This window comes from Rana temporaria, chromosome 6, assembly GCF_905171775.1.
Source record: "Rana temporaria chromosome 6, aRanTem1.1, whole genome shotgun sequence".
Taxonomy (NCBI): domain Eukaryota; kingdom Metazoa; phylum Chordata; class Amphibia; order Anura; family Ranidae; genus Rana; species Rana temporaria.
In genome coordinates this window covers 179,957,027-179,983,402 of record NC_053494.1, presented here as the reverse complement: position 1 = coordinate 179,983,402, position 26,376 = coordinate 179,957,027, and the positions used below count along the sequence as shown (strand labels likewise).

At 44.0% G+C, this 26,376-nt stretch overlaps 1 protein-coding gene across 1 annotated transcript in view; it reads right to left on the bottom strand.

Moving 5' to 3' along the window:
- Positions 1–26,376, bottom strand: part of ITGB6 (integrin subunit beta 6) — a 118,936-nt gene that overhangs the window by 79,978 nt on the left and 12,582 nt on the right. The window contains exons 2-6 of the mRNA XM_040357889.1: positions 25,820–25,899; positions 17,513–17,717; positions 11,117–11,363; positions 7,068–7,230; positions 4,134–4,295 (exon numbers count right to left, since the gene is read on the bottom strand). Coding sequence (XP_040213823.1) covers positions 4,134–4,295; positions 7,068–7,230; positions 11,117–11,363; positions 17,513–17,717; positions 25,820–25,899 — 857 coding nt within the window. The remainder of the gene's footprint in view (positions 1–4,133; positions 4,296–7,067; positions 7,231–11,116; positions 11,364–17,512; positions 17,718–25,819; positions 25,900–26,376) is intronic.

Sequence of the window (26,376 nt, the reverse complement as noted above, 5' to 3'; positions counted from 1 at the left end):
GTGGTAACATGCCACCCAAAACAAACTAGCAGCTCCTGCGGGGGTAGTGCTACACAGGTTTTATTGTCAAAGCTTAGTTGATCAAGTTTGAAGTTGATTGGCTACCATGCACAGCTGTACCAAATATTTCACTCTCCAATTTTAGTAAATCAAACTCATTTTGTGTGACTGAAATCTTTAAAGGGGGATGGGTAACTGCTCTGACTTATTCACATACTGTATGTGTCTAAATCTAACCTTGAGCTACAGAGCTCTATAAACAAAAGGTTTTGATAAATCCAAGGATCAAAGGGAAACGTGGGGCCGGATTCAGAAAGAGATACAATGGCGTATCTCCTGATACGCCATTGTATCTCCTGATACGCCGTTGTATCTCTGAGTTCCGACGGTCGTATCTATGCGACTGATTCAGAGAATCAGTTACGCATAGATATCCCTAAGATCCGCCAGGTGTAAGTGTTTTAAACCGTCGGATCTTAGGCTGCAATTCCAGGCTGGCCGCTAGGTGGCGCTTCCGTATTTTTACGCAAGGAATATGCAAATGAGGAGTTACGCCGATTCAGAAACGAACGATCGGCCAGCGTTTTTTTTTACGTCGTTTGCGTTCGGCTTTTTCCGGCGTATAGTTACCCCTGCTATATGAGGGGTAGCTAATGTTAAGTATGGCCGTTGTTCCCGCGCAGAGTTTTGAAATTTTACGTCGTTTGCGTAAGTCGTTCGCGAATACGGCTGTACGTAATTTACGTTCACGTCAAAACCAATGACGTCTTTGCGACGTCATTTAGAGCAATGCACACTGGGATATTTATACGGACGGCGCATGCGCCGTTCGTAAAAAACGTCAATCACGTCAGGTCATCACACATTAACATAAAACACGCCCCCTTCCACATTTGAATTACGCGGCCTTACGCCGCAACATATACGTTACACCGCCGTAACTAAGGGCGCAAGTTCTTTCTGAATAAAGAACTCGCGCCCAAAGTTAGAGCGGCGTAACCTATCAGAGATACGTTGCACGGGCCGGACAGATACGCCATTGTATCTGAATCCGGCCCGTGGAGCCTAAGGCTAAGACACCACCTGCTGCCTGGATAGCAGGCGACATAATATTTACAGTGCATCTGGAAAGTATTCACAGCGCTTCACTTTTTTCCACATTTTGTTATGTTACAGCATTATTCCTAAATAGATTAAATTAATTATTTTCCTTAAAATTCGACAAACAATACCCCATAATGACAACGTGAAAGTCGTTTGTTTGAAATCCTTGCAAATTTATAAAAAAAAAAAAAATGTAAAAATCACATGTACATAAGTATTCACAGCCTTTTTCATTGAGCCCTGGTGCATCCTGTTTCCACTGATCATCCTTGAAATGTTTCTACAACTTCATTGGAGTCCATCTGTGGTAAATTCAGTTGATTGGACATGATTTGGAAAAGCACACACCTGTCTATATAAGATACTACAGTTAACAGTGCATGTCAGAGCACAAACCAAGAGATGACGTCCACGGAATTGTGTGTAGACCTTTGAGACAGGATTGTATCAAGGCACAGAGATCTGGGGAAGGGTACAGAAAAATTTCTGCAGCATTGAAGGTCCCAATGAGCACAGTGGCCTGCATTATCCATAAATGGAAGAGGTTTGTAACCACTAGGACTCTACCTAGAGTGGGCTGCCTGAGTGATCAGGGGAGAAGGACCTTAGTCAGGGAGGTGACCAAGAACCCCATGGCCACTCTGACAGAGCTCCAGAATTTCTCTGTGGAGAGTGGAGAACCTTCCAGAAGAACAACCATCCCTGCAGCACTCCACCAATCAGGCCTGTATGGTAGAGTGGCAAGATGGAAGCCACTCCTTAGTAAAAGACACATACTAGCCCACTTGGAGTTTGCCAAAAGGCACCTGAAGGACTCTCAGACCATGAGAAACAAAATTCTCTGGTCTGATGAAAAAAAGATTGAACTCTTTGGCCTGAATGGCAAACATGTCTGGAGGAAACCAGACACCGCTCATCACCTGGCCAATATAATCCCTACAGTGAAGCATGGTCTTAGCAGCATCATGCTGTGAGGATGTCTTTCAGTGGCAGAAACTGGAAGACTAGTCAGGATCGAGGGAAAGATGAATGCAGCAATGTACAGAGACATCCTTGACAAAAACCTGCTCCAGAGCCTTCTGAACCTCAGACTAGGGCAAAGGTTCATCTTCCAACAGGACAATGGCCCTAAGCACACAGCTAAGATAACAAAGGAGTGGCTACAGGACAACTCTGTGAATGTCCTTGAGTGGCCCAGCCGGAGCCCAGGCTTGAACCCGATTTGAACATCTCTAAAGAGATCTGAAATGGATGTGCACCGACGCTACATATCCAACCTAATGGCGCTTGAGAGGTGCTGCGAAGAATAATGGCTGGATCGGGAGCCTGGAGGAGCCCCTGGAACGCACAGCAGAAGTGACATCACCGAAAGAAAAGGAGGTACCAGACGAGAGGACTCCCGAGGCAGCAATTTCCATGCCCAGCAGCTGAAACAGATGACAGCGGTCCTGCCGGATGGGATCAGGATTCACATCCACACCTGCAACAACATGGACACCTCCGCTCATTCTGGGTACAACGATCACCCCTAGCACCAAAGTCAAAAGTCTTGGAGTCATGACAATGGATGCACAAATAGGGTCAGTGGTCAGCGGATCCCACCATCTGCTGCGCCTACTACGCCGTCTCACCCCCTTTATCCCGAAAGAGAACATTCCAGTCGTGGTGGAAACAATTATTAATTCCAGACTTGACTATGCAAATGCCCTCTATCTCGGACTCCCCAAATACCAAATCACTCGTCTGCAAGTCGTTCAAAATACGGCCGCTCGACTCGTGACTGGGAAAAAAACATGGGAATCAATCTCACCTCCTCTGAGATCCCTTCATTGGTTGCCAGTAAAAGACAGAATCACTTTCAAGGCACTCTGCCTAATGCATAAGCGTATTCAAGGAAACGCCCCCCAATATCTATGCGGAAAAATAAAAGCTCACAACCCCAATCGCGTTCTGCGATCCACCAATCAAAACCTAGTCCAGATACAAGTCCAAAGGAGATCGAAGATTTGCAGTCCAGGGACCTCGTTTGTAGAACGATCTACCAACCACCATTCGGTTGGAGGTGAACCACTTGGCCTTCAGGAGAGAGATTAAAACCTATCTCTTCTGAGGTCAAAGGGGCTCTACGCATGGAATCGTGTGATTCAGCGCCCAGAGGCGATTCAGTTCGCATGTGCTGCGCTATATACGTTTTTCACTCACTCACTCACCTAGTGTGATAAGATGAAAGACTTTTATACATTTTAATCTTGTGACTGTTTTTATTATGTCTTCTTTAGAAACGTTTTACTGGGATACTACACTTAGCTGGCGCTTCCTTCCTCCTCTGAATACATGTACAGTCAGAGCTTTTTTTCTCAGAAAATAGGTGCAGGAACTCAACCACGACCCCGTTCAGTTTTCACAAACAGTAGAAGGGTCTTAAAGGGGCATTAAATACCAGAATTGCATAACATACAGAGTGCAGAGTTCAGGGGGTTACACACAGAGTGTAGAGCTGTCACTTGTAAACACAAAAACCGGACTTGTGTGTTTACAAGTGATTGTGGCACCAAAGGGTCTGAGCCAAAGGTGGTGGAACTGAGTTCCCCCAAGTTCCCCTTGAAAAAAAGCCACATGTGATTTTTTTTTGTTTTTTATTTTTAATAAATTTGCAAAGATTTCAAATAAACTTCTTTCACATTTCACAAAATGTGGAAAAAAGTCAAGCGCTGTGAATACTTTCCAGATGCACTGTAAATATTATGTCGCCTGCTATCCAGGCAGCAAGTGAAGCGCTTTCAGGATGCACTGTATATAATAAGAAATAATAAAATTTATATGTAATAATTTATGTTTACCCAACTAAAATTAAACAATGTTTTTTTTTATTTTATTTGGACAGCCTATTCCTGAGATATTGAGGCTGATTGTGCAGTTTTAATGGTAACTTATACAATGACATTGACTGCCCAGCTTTGACCCCCCCCCCCCTTCAGCATATGTGGTACTAATAGGACATTTAAATATACAAACAAAATTAAATATACCTGGACAGTTGACATGTAGTATTCATTATTGCTGTCTAGGTGACACTGACAATCATTGGGTATCACAATACCAGCCAGTTTACTGTCCATACCATAGTGGGAATCGGCATCTGCCACAAACACTAGCAAATGCATCGATCTGTTCCTCCATCCAATTCTGTCCTGAATTTCAAATAATTGATATTAAAACAATATTAACAACAGCCTCATAACAACTCAAAAATAAAATACATTTTGAAACATGTTACCAGAAAAATAAAAATGCCCCATAGTACTTTTAACCCCATATGCAATTCTTTATTGGACAAGCATCAGGGACACTCTGCCTGTTCCTTACCTTGAAGAATTTTGTTCCATGTTGGGGTGGTATCGTATATTCCTCTACGATTCTCTGTTTGCAACAAAGAAGAATAGACAAGGCCTTCCCAGCATGATTGTGGTTTTGGGCCTGGGAGAGATGACTCAGACTCAAGTGATTTGTAAATGTAATTACCAGGGGTCAAGTCCTGGGAAAAAAAGTGTGGGAACTCCCACCCAAGATCCACTCCCCCACCAAAAAAAAAAAAAAAATGATACGCTCATATGCATAATTACTAAACCGCATGTTTTTTTTATATCGATCCACTGTACCTTAGTAATCGTTTGTTACTGGCCGCTTCCTGTATAAGGATTTATCGGGTATTGTGCGGGTATTCCGTCACTTCCTTGATGCCGCAATGTCTCCTGGGAGCTTTTGTCATTGTTCACAGGAGACATTGCGGAGATTTGCCGCAAGTTATCGCGGGTTTTAGAAAACTTGCTCGGCTGCTCTCGCCTGCTCTATTCCTGCAAAGGGAACTGAGTTCCTGCTGTGAAAAAAGTGCAGGAACTCCGTTCCCACGCGTTCCCGCAGGACTTGAGCCTTGGTAATTACGGTAGGTAACCTTTTTTTCTTTGGATAGACAGGGGAGGGTTGTTACTTTATGAGGCTCCTTTGGGGTGATTTCAGTTTTCATCCTGAGACCACTGCCTTTGCCTGAGATATCAAGTTTTAGTGGAAGACAGCACTGGACTGGTGCCACTCGCAGCTGTCTAGCGGCAAGTTACTGTGTGGCAGGTGTAGAGGGAATTGCTTCCAATCAGTTGTATCCCAATACCCCAATTGTAGGCGTTAAGTGTTAGGCCTCGTACACACGACCGGATCTATCCGCTGGAATTGATCCGCGGATCAGTTCCAGCGGACAAATCCGGTCGGCCTAGCGGATAATTATCCACGGAGATTCCTCGGCCCGATCCATTTCAAGCGGATATAAATTTCTTAGCATGCTAAGAAATTTATCCGCTTGAATCGGGTCCAGCGGATTGATCCGGTGGTCTGTACAGACTCACCGGATCAATCCGTCCGCTCCCCTCCCTCGCATGCGTCGTAATGATTTGACGCATGCGTGGAAGTACTTGCCTTCCAGCATCACGCACGTCACCGCGGATGAATTCCGATGGTCCGATGGTAAGTACAAGCCATCGGATCCAAATCCGGAGGAGGAATCTCCGCTGGAAACGGTCCGGCGGACCGTTTCCAGTGGAGATCCCCTCGTGTGTATGGGGCCATAGACTCCGTTGGGGTCTAGGGCTGCTACCTTTCTTATAGAGACAATGGATGCATTACCACACTAAACACTTTGGGTGACTGAAGAAAACCCCCCGATGTCCAAAAAGAGAAAGATCTCACATGATGAATTTCATAGTTATTTAATGGAGATAAAAGTAAAGCCAACGTGTTTCGGGGAAATTTTCTCCCCCTTCTTTAGGGCTAGTATATAGAGAAAGATACATAGTAAAAACCCATAGCTAGGCCATAGGATACATACAAAAGTGCAAAAAGAAAAAACATCTGTAGTTAAAAATAATTTCAAGATAAATGAAAATCCCCAAATCAAAAAAAATACGTAAAATTGATGAAAGTGCTTATGGGCCCTAAAAGTGAATGTGGTCAGTGGTTATATCTGTAAAAGAGAGGTTAAATAAATAGGGCTATAAGTCTGACCTGTATTTCTCGAAGAGTGGTTTGCCTGGGATAGGCTTTAAGGCTGTTACATGTCACTAGCAACCCAGGGAGTGTGTCAGTTATCAGTCCCGTATTTGGTTTCAACCTTCCCACCTCTTGAGTCTTCCAGCTGATCCTTTCATGTTATGGCCAGTATCACTGGCCAAAGGGGGGCTAGGAAAATGGGAGTGCGCGGTGGGGTGGGGGGGGGGGGGGACTAGACTTTCACAGGTCAAGTCAAGATTAATGTATAAATTCAACAGCCTGAATCTTTTGGTTTACTGACCGGTTTGACTTTTGCTTGTGCATTTGTTTTAAAACTCTTAAGCCTCGTACACACGATTGGATATCTGATGGAATCTAATCCGATGGATTTTTTTTATATGATATCCGATGAAGCTGACATTCATCAGTCTTGCCTACACACCATCAGTCAAAAATCCGATCGTGTCCAAACGCGGTGATGTACAACTATACGACGAGCCGAAAAAAATTAAGTTCAATGCTTCCAAGCATGCGTCGACTTGATTCTGAGCATGCGTGGATTTTTGACCGATGGAGTTCCATACAGATGATCGGATTTTTCTATCAGTTTTTTATCGTTAGGAAAAATTTAAAACATGTTCTATTTTTTTTCACCGATGGAAATCAAACCGATGGGGCCCACACACGATTGGTTTGTCCGATGAAAACAGTCTGTTTTTATCGGACAAACCGATCGTGTGTACAGGGCTTTAGTCTGAATTTCTCTAGCTTGTAATAGTATTACGGTAATACGTCCTGTCACTCAGCTTAGAAATAATGATCATTTGGCACACTGTCCTTTCATTAATGTTACTTCAAACCACACAATGACAGTTTCAACCCACAAAATGGACCACTTTAGAAATTTACACAATAAAGAAACTTACTTTGCAGACAGTTGCTTGCATGATTGCATCAAATCCCCCCTCTGGAGTGTCGATATTTGCTGAAATTGTCTGTTTCTTCACAATATCATTAAAATCTGTCGTATTATGGGTCAGGGACAAAACATGCTTGTATCCAAAGGTTGGCAAACAAACTACATATGGACTGCAAAATAAGAATATCAATTAAATCACTTGGATCTCTTGAAGGGAAAACAAAAATTGTTATCATAATGAATATTAATTTAATGTAAATATAAAAATTCGGTCCAAAGTTAAACACAGGCATAGTACACTAGGACTGTATGACATGTGTTGGGGTGTACAGAAATTTGTGGAAAAGTGATCTCCACTGTGTTGTGGTTCAAAGGTTAGTGTGGCTGTGCATTCCACTCTGACTGAAGGATGTAATTAATCGATTTTTAGATGTTAACAAGGGTTGATGTTTAAGTAGACAAGAGAACTAACCAACAACTTTTTTTTCTCAAATTTTAATGTCAGGTAACCAATAAACCAATAATTTTGCAGCCAAGAGGTGGGTAGAGGAGGAGGGCAGGTGCAGGGTGTGTGCTAATGAGGTCACCTGGTGAAGTATTTTTGTAGCTTAACAATTTCCATGTCCTAAGTCTACATACCCAGGCCCCATGAGCAGGGGCAGACTGACCATTGAGTCACTCAGGCACTGCCCGAGGGCCCCATGCCACTAGGGGGCCCCATCAGGGTTACCAGGCCCAGTAAAACCAGGGACAGTATGTATAAATCTATGTTTTTATTACATCTGTCCCTGATATGTCCGAAACCAACATGCTTTTGATGTGAAAATCCTGATATTTTAGCTGCCCCGCCTCTGCACTGCCTTTTGGCGTGGTGGCCATCTGTAAGCCCGGGGGCCCCATAATCTTCTATTGCCCGGGGGCCACATGAGTTGTCAGTCCGCCCCTGCCCATGAGGGAGACTGTTGTTCCCTCGCCTTCCTCTCCTTTTAGCCTACTCTATAGCACTAGACATCAGCAGCTTTGAGCACTCCATACAGGAGTTACTACCAGAACCATTTTAATGTGAATGGCATTGTTAAGTGTATGCCCTGAACTTCATATTGCCTACTGGAACTTTGAAATTTTAAGCACCAACCTGGCTGTAAGGTATTTTTTGGTATGTAGCCCAAGGGATGGTCCAGTGCCAGTAGTGACTATTTTACACGAATATCTACCTTGTGTGTCCCCACATTCCGGCACATGAGCTGTTTGCGGCTGATTGTGGGTGCCTCGAGGGACTCTGGGGAATTGTACTGCAGCTCTGGCGTCGGTTGGGCAATCATTTCAAGCTCCTGAAGAACCGACCCTGTTAGTCGCCAAACATGTTGAGCAGAATTTTTGTACATACATGAGGACAAGTGATATCCCCATCTTGAAGGATTACATAGGTGGAGTCAGGTTATATATACACATTTGGTATTATATCCTTTAGGGGCATCACGTGGAGTCCTATGTTATTTTAGATGTCAAGGAACACTTTGAAAATATATCAGATCTCAACGGGCAAAAATCTCATGCTGGATATCTATACTGATATGGACTGGGTAATGTGTTAGGAATGAAGGGACGGCACATCATTTGATGGAAATAAAAATGATCCACCTACAGAGGGCTAAATTCAAAGACACCCCCAAAAATCAAAGTGAAAAAACTATGCAGCAAGCTAGTCCATTTTGCTGAAATTTCTTTAGCAACAACTCAAAATGGTTCTCAGTAGTTTGTATGGCCTTGTAAGGATGCCTGACAACATCAGGGCATGCTCCTAATGAGACGACAAATGGTGTTCTGGGGTATTTGCTCCCAGATCTGGACCAGAGCATCACTAAGCTCCTGAACAGACTGAGGTGCAACCTGGTGGCACCGGATGGACCAAAACATAATGTCCCAGAGATGTTCTTTTGGATTTAGGTCAGGTGAGCGTGGGGGCCATTCAATGGTATCAATTTCTTCATCCTCCAGTAACTGGCTGCATGCTCTCGCCACATGAGGCGGGGCATTTTCATGCACCAGGAGGAACCCAGGACCCACTGCACCAGCGTAGGGTCTGACAATGGATCCAAGGATTTCATCCCGATACCTAACGGCAGCCAGGGTGCCATTGTGTAGCCTGTAGATGTCTGTGCATCCCTCCATGGATATGCTTCCCCAGACTATAACTGACCCACCACCAAACAGGTCATGCTGAACGATGTTACAGGCAGCATAAAGTTCTCCGCGGCTTTTCCAGACCCTTTCACGTCTGTCACATATGCTCAGAGTAAACCTGCTCTCATCTGTGAAAAGATTGGGGCAGGAGTGGGGGACCTCCCAATTCTGGTGTTCAATGGAAAAAGCCAATCGAGCTCCACAGTGTCCGGCAGTGAGCACAGAGCACACTAGAGGACGTCGGGCCCTCAGGCCACCCCCATGAAGTCTGTTTATGATTGTTTGGTCAGAGACATTCACACCAGTGGCCTGCTGGAGGTCATTTTGTAGGGCTCTGGCAGTGCTTATCCTGTTCCTCCTTGCACAAAGGAGCAGATACCTGTCCTGCTAATGGGTTAATGACCTTCTACGGCTCTGTCCAGCTCTCCTAGAGTAACTGCCTGTCTCCTGGAATCTTCTCAATGCTCTTGAGACACTGGCAAAGACACATATTGATGTGCCATCCTGGAGGAGTTGGACTGCCTGTCCATCCTTTATACGGTCCAAATATCGCCTCGTGCTACCAGTAGTGACACTGACCCTAGGAAAATGCAAAACTAGTGAAAAACAGTCAGAAAAAACGAGTAGGAAAAAAAAATGTGAGACACCTCCACCTTAAAAACCATTCCTGTTTTGGAGGTCGTCTCATTGTTGCCCATCTAGTAAATCCCTTCTTAGTTGTCACAGGAGCAGGTATCTTCATTGATTATACCCAGCTATGGCATATCCTTTTCCAGAAATAGCATTCACCAGGACAGGAAATAGAGGGACATCTCTACTAAGAGGACACAGACAGCAACTAAATCATTTATGATACAGACGTGAAGAGTTAGAACATCCATTGCACTTTAAATTCATTCAAGTTTCCCTTACTTCTTGTCCTGGACCTGGTGACTGCTGTCTAGAGAGGGACATTACATAAAAAGAACAGAGATGGGCACAGTGGCGACAATGGCATGGCGCAGTGGCGACAATTGATGGCACAGTGGCTGTGTTTGGCATGGCACAATGGCGACAATTGATGGGCACAGTGGCGACAATGGCATGGCACAGTGGCGACAATTGATGGGCACAGTAGCGACAATGACATGGCACAGTGGCGACAATTGATAGCACAGTGGCTGTGTTTGGCATGGCACAGTGGCGACAATTTATTGGCACAGTGGCGACAATGGCATGGCACAGTGGCAACAATTGATGGCACAGTGGCGACAATTGATGGGCACAGTGACGACAATGGCATGGCACAGTGACTGCGTTTGGCATGGCACAGTGGCGACAATTGATGGCATAGTGGCTGTGTTTGGCATGGCACAGTGGCGACAATTGATGGGCACAGTGGCGACAATGGCATGGCACAGTGGCTGCGTTTGATGGCATGGCACAGTGGCTGCGTTTGATGGCATGGCACAGTGGCGACAATTTTATGGCACAGTGGCGACAATTTTATGGCACAGTGGCTGCGTTTGATGGGCACAGTGAGGCTGCAATTGATGGTTTTTTTTTTTCTCCCCCCCCCCCAAAAAAAAAATTTGGAGCACCAGCTGCCGTGGAGCGGACTATGATATATATGTTGCATATATACCAAAATGAATATGATGTAAAACACTGTAATAAAATTAATTGTATTCACATGTGAAAAAGGGTGTGAACTTTAGTTCTGTGTCAGAGGAAAAAAAAGTGATGTGATTTTGGCATAATGTTCGAAGTACCAATGCTGTCATTGTTCAGCAAGTCACAGATGAGTAATACGTTATACATTGGAGTGACTACAATTAATTCCAGTCAGCACTTTATGGAAAGATTCTGACTAAAAATGAGTAAGTTACTTACTGGCAAGGGTTTTCCACTTCTTTCGGAACGGTTTTAATATACGGTGAAACTGGCTTCTCTACAAATGTCCCGAAGCCAAGGCGAAAGTTGCTGGTTAGCTTGGACATCTCTTGTGACAGCGTGGACCCCAACACCTGAATGGTCCTCAGATCATCTTTCATGGAGGCTGACAGGTCCATTAAGTAATATAAATCTACAGGATAATCTTCACTTTGACGCACATGGACTTGAAATGTTACCTCTTTTCCTAAAGAAAAAGCAGAATTAATAACTATTATATAAGGCCACTAAACTCAACAATATCAGTATTGCCATTCTATGAAATTTACTGACACAACCCCCAAAAATGTACTGGCACAGCAAGTTTTTACTGGCATTTCTAAAAGTTACAAAATTACAGTTTTAAGTGCAAATGTCAGTATTTAGGCTACAAACAAGCAATTAGCAATGTGATTTATTATTGTAAAAAGGCAAAAAATATATTTATTATTTTATTTTCGATATAGTAAGTAAGTAGCTCAGAGACAGGACTCATCATGGCTCAGGCCACTTACACACCCGGAGTCCGCGAACCCAGAAGGAAGGCTAGGGGAAGATGAAAAGCCCTTTCAGCAGTGACAGCGGCTCACACCAGACGCAGTTCCGTTCGCTTTTTTCTGCACTAAAAATGCATGCACAGTGTTTTTCCATGTATTCCAATGGCTCTAGTTCACACCATACTGTAATGGCGCGTACACACGACTTTTTTTAAATTGGTCGTGAAAAACGGTCGTGAGTATGCTCCAGGGCACTTTTCTTGACGAGAAAAATGCCCGATGCTTTTTTTAGAACCTGCTCTATTTTTTCTCATCGTTTTTCACATCGTTCTTTTTCACGTCGTGTAGGCTTTAACGAGGGGGGAAAAAACGCGCATTCTCAGAAGCAAGTTATGAGACAGGGAAGTTCGCAAAAGTAGCCCAAAGGGTGGTACCATTCAAATGGAACTTTCCCTTTATAGTGCCGTCGTACGTGTTGTACGTCACCGTGCTTTGCTCGAGCATTTTTTTTCACAAACGTGTGTATGCAAGGCAGGCTTGAGAGGAATCACGACAAATCACGTTGAGAAAAACTTCTTTTTTTTTTTCATGACATGAATACCGGTGGTCCGGCATCAGTTTCATGTCAGTTTCCGGTGATCTGCCGTGCTGGTTCCGGCTATCTTGAAAGTGCCTGCGCAGGCGCAATCTGATCTGCCGAGATGGTTCCGGCTAACAGGAAAGTTCCTTCAAGGACTGCGCAGGCGCAAACTTGCCGACGAAAATCTCCGAACCTCGGCCGGCATCCAGGGCGACGTGGATTTCGAGGAAAGTGGCCAGTCGGCCTCACGTCCTCGCTTTGCTCGGACAGCCTCCTGGCTCTTTTTTTAACATCCTCCAATCCACGGGGATGTTAAAGAATGAGCCTGGATGCCGGGCGAGGTTCGGAGATTTCCGTCGGCAAGTTTGCGCCTGCGCAGTCCTTGAAGGAACTTCCCCGTTAGGGGAACCTTAAGGACAAGTCACCGGTGCAGAAACTGAACCGAAATTGATTGCATAGTGTGAATTCGAGCCATTGGAATACATGAAAAACACTGTGCATGCATTTTTAGTGCAGAAAAAAAGCGAACAGAACTGACCAGAACTGCGTCTGGTGTGAACTAGCACTCAAATGCCGCGTACACACGACCGTTTTTCGGGTTCTAAAAAATGACGTTTTTTTTTTTAATGTCATTAAAAACGATCGTGTGTGGGCTTCTGAGCATTTTTCACGATCTAAAAAATGGCCACATTTTTTTTCGAACATGCTTTATTTTTTTACAACATTTTTAACGTTGTCGTTTTTAAGGTTGTAAAAAATGGTCGTGTGTGGGCTTTAACGACGAGAAAAAAACGCGCATGCTCAGAAGCAAGTCATGAGACAGCAGCGCTCGTTCTGGTAAAACTAGCGTTCGTAATGGAGTAAGCACATTCATCACGCTGTAACAGACAGAAAAGCGCGAATCGTCTTTTACTAACACAAAATCAGTTAAAGCAGCCCCAAGGGTGGCGCCATCCAAATGGAACTTCCCCTTTATAGTGCAGTCGTACGTGTTGTACGTCACCGCGCTTTGCTAGAGCATTTTTTTTTCACGATCGTGTGTAGGCAAGGCCGTTTTAATGATCGGGTTGAAAAAAAAAATGTTTTTTCTAGACCCTTAAAAACGTAATTTTTTTGAACCCGAAACACGGTCGTGTGTACGCGGCAAAAGTGTTACAGCACTGAAAGCTGAAAATTGGCCTGGGCAGGAAGAGGGTAATGAAGTGGTTAAAGCGGGGGCTCACCCAAAACATTTTTTTTAACATTACATTCAGCCGAGTTGTCCTAATGACAATCGGCTGTTTTTTTTTTTTTTTTTCGTACATACCGTATTTTCACCGCCGCTTCCGGGTATGTCGTCTGTGGGACTGGGCGTTCCTATCTGATTGACAGGCTTCCGACCGTCGCATACAGCGCGTCACGAGTTGCCGAAAGAAGCCGAACGTCAATGCGGCTCTATACGGCGCTTGCGCACCGACGTTCGGCTTATTTTGGCAACTCGTGCAGTATGCGACGGTCAGAAGCCTGTCAATCAATGACAAAACAGCCGATTGTCATTAGGACAACTCGGCTGAATGTAATGTTAAAAAATGTATTTTTTGGGTGAACCTCCACTTTAAGGTGGGGATGCCTCTCCGCTGTCAGAATACAACGGCTCTGTGGGAGCGATTCCCCCATTCACCTGATCGGGGAATCAATTCATTTTCTTTGGTTCAACCTGCTGGTCTGCCTCACCGATCATGGGAATTTGCCATAAGTTGTAGGTCTAATCATTTTAGCAGGGGTTCCCTGAGACCTGAAAACTGTTTCAAGGGTTCCTCTGTGGTGAAAATAAGGTTGAGAAAGGCTGCTGTAGACGGCGAAGATAATCTACAGAGATGAGTCACACAGAAGCTAGCCAGTAGCACAGAGGTTGGAGTGAAATACAATAAAATCTGATTACATTTAGCTTGTTTGGCTTAGATGTGGACAATTCTACAGCGCTGGAAAAAATGACTAATACACACGCTGTTGGATTTGTGATGATTCTATTAAAGGGCATGTACGGTATATCTGCCAGCTGCTTGTTTAACCACTTGCCTACCGCCGTATTGTAATAAGACGACAGCAGTTGCCCTTCGTCCCTCCGGGCCGCCGTCCAGGGCCGTCTTTAATATGGTTTGGGCCCTGGGCAAACATTTTTTTTGGGCCCCCCTCCAGCTTATTTTGGGCCTGGCTGGTTCACATGTATGTGTTTTGGCGGTCCTCATTTGTGCAGGTACAGCAGCCCATTGATTTGAATGGGCTGCCATGCCTTTGTTTCCTGCAGAAAAAAGGTGCATTCAGCATTTTAAAAATACAGTTGCCTTGAAATCCATTCTGCTTTTGCACCATGCTACTTACCTGCAGTTCTTGCACACACAAACGCACTGTGTTTTTAAAAGCGTGACCTAAACGTCTAAAAATGCAACAAGTTTGACAGTGCGGGAACTGCAGATAAGTCACAGCAGACAGCAGGATGGACAGACCGTGCTGTATTTCAGTGCTTGATGGGCATAGGCGTGCCGTGTGCGCAGCCTATTACATGAGGCATGCGCTTTTTTTGCAGGAAACGCAGGCATAGAGGCCCATTCAAATGAATGGGCTGCTGTGCCTGCGCAAATGTGGGCCGCCAAAACACATACATGTGAACCAGTCAGGCCCAAAATAAGTCCATCAAGCAGTTAAATACAGACAGTAATGCCATGTGCTCTGAGGCCTTACTCAGCCTGGACTGCAGGTCTGGTCTGTGATTTAAAGAGTTCCTCTATTTTACACATGGCATGGCATGGGGTCCCATGGTGCTAAAGCAGAATGGACAGATGGTGCTGTGACCCCATGCCATGCCATGTGTAAAATAGAGGAACTTTTTAAAACATTGACCAGACCTGCAGTGAATCATCAAATATTATAAAGACTTTGGGCACACTCTACAGAAAACTTCTATTTACAATATAGATTAGCAAACAGTGACATACCTTGAGGAGCAGGACATGAAGAAGTCAGCCTCGGGAAGAGCAAACTGGGGATGTTATAAAATCACATTCTAATTCACTTTTATATACAAGCAGCACCCAGTGGCAGGAAGGGAGAAGTGCACGTCTAAAGGGAAGCCAGGGGTGCTGTACATTTTAAAACACTGGGAAGGGAAGCAGTACTGTCACTGGCTGCGTGCCGCTGATGATTTTTAGCCTGATTTGTGGGCAGCACAGGGGCTTAACGTGCGGCAGGGCCGCCATCAGGAATTATGGGGCCCCTTACACAGCTTCAGGCATGGGCCCCCTGGAGCAGAGAACCGGGATGGGGGGGTGCTGCCGCCTGAAATTGAGAAGCAGGGGGGGCTGGCGCAAATTTAGAAGCGGGGGGCCCTTTACAAAAAAAGAAATAAAGAAAAATATATATAAAAAAAGTGGTGTAGCCATCCGGGGCCCTGGGGACCTCTGGGCCCTTTAATAAAAAGAAAAAAAGAAATAAAAAATATATATACAAAATATATTTTAAAAAGGGGGTTGCCATCTGGGGCCCTGGGGACCTCTGGGCCCTTTAATATTTTTTTTTTATATAAATAAATTACAAAAAAAAGGGGGTTGCCATCCAGGACCTCTGGGCCCTTTAATAAAAAATAAAAATATATATGAACTACGGGCCCCTTGGGACCCCCAGACCTCTAAAAAAAAAATTGTCCCTTTAATAAAAAATAAAATAATAAAAATATTTAAAAAAAAACTTTTTTTTTTTATTTAAAAATAAATAAAAAAAGGGGGGTTGCCATATGGGGCCCTGGGGGCCTCCGGGCCCCTAGGGACCCCTAAAAAAAATTGTCCCTAAAAAAAAAAAAAAAATGTTAGTTGATAACCTGGACAGGTAAGTGTCCATATATTAAAAGTCAGCAGCTGCTGTATTTGTAGCTGCTGACTTTTAATATTTTTTTTTAAGTGGGACCTCCGCTTTAAAGGAACCTATTTAGAAAAAAAATAAAAACCTTTACAACCCCTTTAACCACTTAAGGACCCCTTCACGCCGATATACGGAGGCAGAATGTCACTGCTGGGCACACCAACGTACCTGTACGTTGCCCTTTAAGCCCAGCCGTGGGGTCCCGGGCGCATGCTCGCGACCCGGTCCGAAGCTCCGTGACCGCGGCCGCGGGACTCGCGGACCGGATCGCCTCTGTAGTTACGCAATTGGTCTCCGGAGCTGAAGAACGGGGAGAGCTGTGTGTAAACACAGCTTCCCCGTTCTTCACTGTGGTGCCGTCATCGATCGTGTGTTCCCTAATATAGGGAACCACAATCAATGATGTCAGACCTACAGCCACACCCCCCTACAGTTAGAAACACAGATGAGGTCACACTTAACCCCTTCAGCGCCCCCTTGTGGTTAACTCCCAAACTGCAATTGTCATTTTCACAGTAAACAATGCATTTTTAATGCATTTTTTGCTGTGAAAATGACAATGGTCCCAAAAATGTGTCAAAATTGTCCGATGTGTCCGCCATAATGTCGCAGTCACGAAAAAAAAAACGCTGATCGCCGCCATTAGTAGTAAAATTTTTTATTTTATAAAAATGCAATAAAACTATCCCCTATTTTGTAAACGCTATAAATTTTGTGCAAACCAATCGATAAACGCTTATTGCGATTTTTTTTACCAAAAATAGGTGGAAGAATACGTATCGGCCTAAACTGTGGAAACAAAAAGTATTTTTATATATTTTTGGGGGATATTTATTATAGCAACAAGTAAAAAATATTGAATTTTTTTCAAAATTGTCGCTCTATTTTTGTTTATAGCGCAAAAAATAAAAACCGCAGGGGTGATCAAATACCACCAAAAGAAAGCTCTATTTTTGGGAAAAAAGGGACACCGATCTTGTTTGGGAGCCACGTCGCACGACCGCGCAATTGTCAGTTAAATTGACGCAGTGCCGAATCGCAAAAACTGGCCGGGTCCTTTAGCTGCATTTTGGTCCGGGTCTTAAGTGGTTAAAGGAACCTATTTAGAAAAAAAAAAACTTTACAACCCCTTTAAGAGGAGTACTAAAACAGGGTGCGGAGACGTTTTTTTAAGGTAGCTGTTTACAAACCCCTGCCAGTGCCAGCCCCTTCCACCAGCCATGATCTGCCTGCACTGCATGAAGAAGCACAGAGATCCAATAATGATAGATGTATTGAAAATGAAACTGTTTAATTTAAAAATGTTATTACTATGTTCCTAAAAATGGAAAGGAGGAACATGGGAAGGAAAAACATAAGCAGATTAAACTTCAGCTGAACGCTTACCTGGCCTCAGTTTCAGCACCAGCTTCTGTGGGGTTATCTGTGTAACATCTAAACTGTTTTCCTGGGCTCCTTCAGTAAGTGGCTTACTCCTGTGTATTTCTACTTTAGATTCAGGGAATTCAATGTGGCTTAGCAGACAACCCTTTGAGAAGAGAACCGCAGGAGTATCACATCGTGCAGCAACACCTGAATAATCTGTAAAGTTCTAAGAAAAATAATAAAAATAAAAAAATAAAACCGGTACATTAAATGGCACATAATTATATCAGACTCATATCAGTTTCACAGACTAGTTGTGTTATTACACTTGGCACAATGCATTTGGCTTTATTAAATAATGAGAGTGCTTCTAATCCCCTCTATCTCTTTATTGCCCATAACCATAGGGAATCGCACCCGGGGAAAAGTGATGTTCCTGTGTTATAAAGAACAGATAGAATCCTCAGCTGTTGGTGGGCCTTCACATCTCCAGGGCCCCCACACTGATATTGATTCACGTTTCCATGGCTTAGTAAAGTCAGCTTTAGTTGTGTTGCATGATACAAATAATGTCTTTTGTGTAGTTGGACGTAGGAAATGAACCTGAGAGTTTAGAAACGGCTCAGTGAATTCCTCCCGCTGTTTTTTTCACACTCTGGAGATTCATGAGAAGCCTAGATGAAAAGTTATCCCTTCTGTGTGCTTTGATCTAGAGCAAAAGACACGACTACCGGAACTTTAGTGATATACCTAACTGCATGGCTAACTAAAATACCAGGTGTCTGAAAAAAAAAATGATATGGATCATGCAAGGATGCTTCTGAAAAATTATAAATCTAGAGATGAGGCAGAAGTGTCTCCACCACCCCCCAACAGAAAACCTTTGTCACCTCCAATAACCAGTAACATCGGGATCCAATGGGGATCGCACTTACATAATAGCAGGTTATTATGGGGTGAGAGCCCCCATACTCTTTGACATCACTGCACTAATAAGGAAATTCTATAGTTTCACCTTGGGATATAACCAAAGGTCACCAGTGATAGGTGCAGAACCCACACTCCAATGGCTTCCTGTGGGGAAGGGGTCAAGGGAATTGCAGTGCACCCTGAATAGACCCCGGCGTTTACTAGCTCAATAAACACCTTTACTGTTTACCTTAAAGCGGGAGTTCACCCATTTGTGTTTTTTTTCCTTGATTTGGCCTTGAAAGTCCCATCTGGGGGGTATCTCTCTTTTTCCCAGCCCCACTGCAAGGGTCATCTTTTCCTGAAGCTCAGCTTTAAAGCGGAGGTTCACCCATGGAGAACACATTTTCCCCAAAGCTGGATGCTCGTTTTGTATAGGGGAATCGGCTATTTGTTTTAAAATATGATCCGTACTTACCCGTTTTCGAGATGCATCTTCTCCGTCGTTTCCGGGTATGGGTCTTCGGGAGCGGGCGTTCCTTCTTGATTGACAGTCTTCCAAGAGGCTTCTGACGGTCGCATCCATTGCGTCACTAGTAGCCGAAAGAAGCCGAACGTCGGTGCGGCTCTATACTGCGCCTGCGCACCGACGTTCGGCTTCTTTCGGAAAATCGTGACGCGATGGATGCGACCGTCGGAAGCCTCTCGGAAGACTGTCAATCAAGAAGGAACGCCCAGTCCCGCAGCCCATACCCGGAAGCGACGGAGAAGATGCATCTCGTAAACGGGTAAGTACGGATCATATTTTAAAACGAATAGCCGATTCCCCTAGACAAAACGAGCATCCAGCTATGGGGAAAATGTGTTCTCCATGGGTGAACCTCCGCTTTAAAGCTGAGCTTCAGGAAAAGATGACCCTTGCAGTGGGGCTGGGAAAAAGAGAGATACCCCCCAGATGGGACTTTCAAGGCCAAACCACAATATAGGTATAACAAATATATATTTATTCGGGCAAAGTGGACCTGTTGACATTGGCTCAGAACGCACATTGAGCACCTAAGTACATAAAAACATAAAAAACATATTCCATAGCCATATGGAATCACCAAAAAATAGAATAAAGCGTGTGCCGAGGGGCAAAAAGAAAAAAACATAACACAATACAATAGACAACATAAACTGTAACATCAAAAACACTCTCCAAATGGTAGATAATGCCCGACGTGTTTCTGGTTCTTATTAAACCATCATCAGGGGCTTCAGGAGTGGGTATTATGCAAGATTTGACATTCGCTGATAAGGTAGGTGTAGATCTCCCCAATGTTGTTCATGTGCATAGGTTAAATGCACGAGAAGATAAATACTAGTAGCTTCACACAGAACACTCCCAAAAGAATATATGGAACTAGGGTGAAGTCCAAGCCCTGCTGACTGGTATACAGACAGGTGGTTGTCCAGATGCCCATGGAAATCCTAGGACAAAATTTCTATATTGGTCAAAGTAGACCTAGGAGGTTGTGAGAATCGCTCAAGGCGTTATCCCCAATTTGTAGATGGCTGCCTGGAGTGGGGCTCTCCCGGCACTTCAAGGATTACATGATTGTTTCATCTAGGGAAGGTTCTCCAACCCTTTGCAATATTGTAGCCACGTATTATAATTTAGAAATATTTATGGGCCATACACATAAGTTTCCCCTTACATCAGAGTCCCTTCTTAAATCAGGGTCCCCACTACAGTTCCCCTTATTGCAGGGTCCCCATCAGAGTTCCCATTATCTCAGAGTCCTCCATTGCATTAGGGTTCTCATCACAGTTCCCCTTACATCAGGTCGAAAACAGATACTATAGACAGTATCCACTGACCTGAATCCTCAATCTGTGCACATTGAGGTTATAACACTGAACTTAGCCAGGGGCAAGAGAAAATCTTTGAGTGGGTCAGATTTGCCCTACGGACAATACTTTGGTGACCCCTGGTCTAAGGTACACAGAAAAAGCCAGCTCTCTTCTCCTCTGGTCCTTCTCCTAAGGCTCTGGGTTGTGGACTGCCCTTGGGAATGCTTAAGTACAATGCAGGACTGCTAGTCCTTCATTGTATGTGATGATGACAGAATGCCTGCAACCAACAGATCAGCATAGATAAGGGGTTTTGGTGAACCAAGTGTGCAGCTGGGAGGAAGTCTGAAGGACTGAGGATAGAGATAGGTATGTTCTCCCCTAGACAAAATAAGCATTTGTCCCTTGTAGTACAGTGGAAGATCCAATGCAAGGGTAATTATTTTTCCGAGAGTTCAGCCTAAGAGAAGAACAGGACAGGAGATGGACATTCAAAGCCCTCATTGACATCTGCAGCTACAGGCACTGTTGAGTAATTTATCCTCAAATAAAAAAAAAGGGTAAAGTTGTTTAAGTTTGGTCTCAGCACTTCTCCTGGTCTCTCTTCCTTTGCATTACTGTGTCTTTACATTAGAGACAAGAAGGCTGACAGAGGGGAGCTAAACTACAAAATGGAAGTTGAAGTAAAACTGAGAGCTTCAAACTGAGAAATAATTATTCCTCAGTTCCTGCAGCTTTGGAGGTCTTTGAGAGCTTGTTTTTTAAGCTTTGTCTTACCAACCACAGTCTAAAGGAAACTTCCAGAATAATTGATCAGGAACAAGTTTTAAAAAGCATTATACAAAACTTTTAGCTACCTTCTAACTGTTTTCTTGATGCACTTTTAGCACTTTTTGGCTTCACTCTGGGACCCTTGAACACTGACCCTATGGGAAGTTCTAACTGTTTCAGCAAGCCAGCAAGTTGATTAAAGCAACAGCAGCCACCTTTCCCAATTGATGGTGTCATATAAGGGGTTATGCCGATGGGAAAAGTTCCCATCGGAAATACCGAGGGGAAAGCCGAGAACCTGCTCGGTCAGTCTTTCCCCCTACACACACAAGAGGTTTTTTCCGACAGGAAAACTGCGATGGAGCTTTGGTCGGGAATCACGGCCATGTGTATGCTCCATCGCAATTTTTTCCATAGGAAAACTGCCAAAGACCACTGGGCAAAAGTCTGCCGGTTTTCCCGGCAGGAAAAAAGGGAGCTGGTTATCTTTTTTTGTCCGGTGGTTTTTGGGCAGTTTTCCCGTCGAAAAAAATGCAAAAATTATACACACGGCCAGGATTCCCGGCCAAAAGCTTTCCTCGCAGTTTTCCCAACGGGAAAACTGTCCGTGTGTACGAGGCTTTAGGGATAGGTTTTATGTCAGGGCATGGCTGTACACATTGTATTTATATTTATTTTGTGCTGTCCAACTTGTTGCTTTCCCAGGTTTTCAACAGTTTCCACCTATGGAGTAATCTGTGGTACTTCATGTCAGGTCCTCATCATATCTTTCCATATCCTATAGCAGGCCCAAATCACAGAGCCTCAGGCTTCAGACCTAATCATACACCTGTTCCACGTACACCTACCCCAGGTCAAGGCCTGGGTGGAAGAGAGCGATCGCTTGGCCTCCCCAAATATCTATAAACTCCCTCAGCATGCACCATGCACCAGCACCAAGGAAACTCCTGGCATTTGTAAGCCAATTTTACTGTAGCTCATCATACTAACACCAAAGGTAGCAGTGACATCTTCTGGAAAAAGGAAGGAAATACAGCTTCACCGGATTTAGGTATAACCTAAATGATCAAATAAACTACAAATCAGCCGGGTTACCTACCACCCAGCAAAGCTAAATTTAACCAGTAGCCCCTTTTTAATCCTGCTAGTCGCATCTTTGGAGCGGTGAAGGAGCGGTGTGTATACCACTCCTCCACCGCTCCTGCCCATTGAAACCAATGGGACACCGTGGCTATACCGCTGGCAAAGTGCCTCTGCAGAGGCGCTTTGCAGTGGTTTTTAACCCCTTCTCGGCTGTTAGTGGGGGGCAAAACCGCCCCGTTAGTGGCTGAATAGCGCCGCAAAATTGTTGGTAAAGTGCCGCTTTACCGCCAATGCACCTCCCACCCCAATGTGAAAGGGGCCTAAGTTTGCCCACTTACAAAGGTACTTACTTTATCATAGGTGTATTTTAAATCATAGAGTCAAAATATCAACCATTTGCGAATAATTGCTCCAACAGTTAATGATGCCCATGATGATGATGAAGATGATGATGGTGAGGTTTGAATAGAAGAAAGAGATTCTGTGGACAGGTGTCTTTTTTTACACATAACAAGTTGTCGTTAGGAACACCTTTTTAAACTGATAGGACTAATCTGTGTACCACATGAGCACCTACTGTAGCCAGTCTGTAGAAACCAGAATTATTGTTGGTTGGTAGGGGATCAAATACTTATTTTACTCACTAAACTGCAACTCAATTTATAACATTTGTATCATGTGTTTTTTCTGGATTTTTGGTTGATATGCTGTCTCTATCATTTAAAATACCCCTATGATAACAATTATAGACCCTTAATTTCTTTGTAAGTGGGCAAACTTACAAAATCTGTGGGGGATCAAATAATTATTTTCCCCACACTGTAGACAACAGTTCCACTTTTAAATCTTCGAAAATCAGCATTTTTGTTTATCTTTATTAATTTTTGGAGACGCAGCCCAGTACAGTGGGATGTTGTTGTAACACACACTGCATGTAGGAGCAGGAACGAGTAACCGGATCATCGGCAATGATGGTTGACACTGGCACCCATTCAGGACCTCCTGCATTTCACTAGAATACCAACCTGAACAATTAATCATTTACCCTTCAGTATGTCTGCAGGCAGCAAATTCCTTGTGCGATCTCATGAATCACTTACTAAAGAAGAATTCTGGTCTAAGCAAGAAAGAAGGTTATTCTTTAAAGAGACTTGTTTCTTCTTATTTGAATCTTGGAGTTCCTTGTGCATTTTCTCCAAATTTGTGCAGTAATCAGGGGCGGACTGACCATTCGGGCACTCAGGCACTGCCCGAGGGCCCCATGCCACTAGGGGGCCCCATCTGGGTTGCCAGCCTCAGTAAAACCAGAAACCATATGTAAAAATCTGTGTTTTTAAAAATAAACCCAAAATTATAGCTGCCCCGCCTCTCCAGTACCTTTTCAGTTTGTGTATGTGTATTCTGTGTGTATGTACACTGTGTGGCCCCCTAATCTCCTATTGCCCGGGGGCCCCATAATCTCCTATTGCCCGGGGGCCCCATGAGTTGTCGGTCCGCCCCTGGCAGTAATTCTGCATGGAGCAGCTCCTGTAATTTTCCCAGTGCAGGAGCTTCCTGTAATAAAGACTGCTTGCTCTCTTTACTTATCCAGGGTGAATGGTCTTGTCTCCGCCCCCCCCCTGCACCCTGAAGTGGGTGGTCCTGCTAGGTCCCTCCCACTGCTCTGCTTTCTTGTTGGGGAGATTTCCCTTTACTTCCTGTCTCATAGCCAAAGTGGAAAGGAAGAGAAAATCCCTCCCAGAGTAAGGGACATCCTTGGTAGTCACCAGGGTCACTAGAACTAGTGTCCCTATTGGAAGATTTCCCATTTCTTCCCATACGCCACTGTATATGTTTTTTGTTAATCCCCTAAATACCATATTCCTGCAGCGCTGTTGTGTGGTCATGTGGTCTTTCCAGTTCTATGGTATCTGCAGGGAAAGATCTTTGGAAGGATCTTTGGAAGGAGCTTCTATTACTCTGCTAATGTATACTCTCTACAGTGTAAGTCTGTGTCTGGTCAGCCCTGATTGGTGCTGTGCCAGTGACGTGACTTAAAAAAGAAGAGCAATTCAAATTAGATTATAAAATATCAAATAACTGTTTTACTGCTCAGTATAAAACTTTATTGAACACCAAATGTGTATTTTGCGTGCATTAATATGGTATAAGCCGAGTCAGAGTTGACTGACACCAGCTTTCACTTTGTTCAAATGGCATCTGCATCCAAGGCTCTTTTTTACTTTACAGATATAAGCAGGGCTTTTTTCGGCGGGAATGCGGGGGAACGCAGTTCCGGCACCTTCAGAACTGAATGTATGTAATGGCAAGGGGTGCCGGTGGGTGCTGGAGGGTGAATTGATGATGGCTGCTATTGCTATTGTTGCTGTAGAGGATCTATTTTTACGAAAGAAGAGGGTCTGGGGAGTTCTTCTGTTGCTCAAGGGGGATCTATGGTTGTTAGGATGGGTCTTATGTTGCAGTCGTTGCTGGGAGGGTTGTACTGTTGAGGGAGAGGTCTCTGTTGCTGGCTGCTGAAGGATCTATTTATGTTGGCTACTGGGGAATATATTGTTGCTAGAAAGCATCTGATTTTGCAGGGGGGGGGGGGTCCATATTTGCTGGGGATATCTACTGTTGCTGATGGGGGATCTATTGTTGCTAGGGGTGGGTCTTATGCTGCAAGGAGGTCAATCTTTGCTGGGAGGATCTACTGTTAAAGGAGGGGTCTAATGTTGCTGGCTGCTGGAGGGACTTTTGATGCAGGCTGTTGGGAGTCCATTGTTTGATGTAGTGGATTTATTATGCGCTGGGGTGTCTATTGTTGCTTGATCTATTTTATGCCTTTCTTGTTATCATTAACACATTTCATACAACATACTTAACACCACAAAATGATACTTGGTTCTGTATTCTCTAAAAGGGGCAGCACTGGGAGGTAGGTAGGGGGTGAAACCAAGGGATGTTGCTCAGAGGTGGGTAGGGGGTGGAGTCAAGGGGCAACTCAGACAGGTGGAGTTCCTGCACCGATTCTCTGAGAAAAAAAGCCCTGGATATAAGTAGTTACATTTGATATATTTAACAGTAATTTGTATTAAAACTAAGCATTTTTGTGAGTTTCTAACTGAATGTAATTAATCTGCATAATATATCCCACCCCCATAGTGTTTAGGAACAGGATGACATAAAGGAGGAGGGAGGCAGGGAGGGAAGTGTAATTTACCACTGTGTATATGCCCACATGTGTGACTCTATAGTCATGTGGGCTGCATAGATAAGAAAACATAGAAAATTAAGACCTTAGGAGGGAACTGAAATTAAGCATGCTCCATAGAGGACACCAGATGGTCTACATAATCTCAGGTTGCAGTGGGGACACAGAGGAGATGGGAGGGACAGCTGAAGGCTGATATATTTCACTCTACACAAAACACACATTTTAGTGGCTTTGTGAGTATGCATACTCTTTTATATAGCATGTAATGAGCGTTTTTCATAGTCTGGGTTTAATCACACTTTAACAGGTATGATTTCTCTCACCTCTATCCAAAACGTTAACAAAAAAAACAAAAAAAATGGGCAGAATGGGCAAAGCACATGTACACTTTAAATCATAAAATACGCTTTCTCAGTAGAAGGGACTAATGTTATATTTCTGTGTGAATTGCACTTTGCTGTGATATTTGTTGACTCGTATAAATAAAAGAATGCAGCTCTCCTTTAATTCTAGAACAGGTCGCAGAGGATTACCTTTTGGGAACACCAAGCACAGTCTGGTCCGGATTTCAGGCAGTCTTCACAAGTCATTGCACTTCCCAGAGAACAAGAGCCTAAAATTCAATAGAGATGGAGATAAGTATTAGCACTTGTGTAATATACCCTGATCCTCTAGAAATGTTTGCTTTCTGCGTGGTCAGATGGGGATTGCAACATTATTCAAGCAATATTGTAAAGCTGAACATCAATATTACCATACGCACAGGAACTCCGCCCTTCTGAGTCACCCCTTGTCTCTGCCCCTACCTACCTCTGAGCACCATCCCTTGGTTCTACCCCTTTTCCACCTCCCAGTACCGCCCATTTTAAGGAATACAGAACCAAATGTCATTTTATGCTACTTAGCAACATGCATGGAATGTGTTACTGATAACAAGAAAAACAGTAAAATAGTGATCAATAATAGACCCCACCCCAGCAGCAATAGACCCACCCCCACTTCGGCAGCAATAGATCCCCCACACAACAATAGACTTTCCCCCCAGCAACAACGGACCCCTCCCCGCAACAAAATAACTCCTCAGCAACAA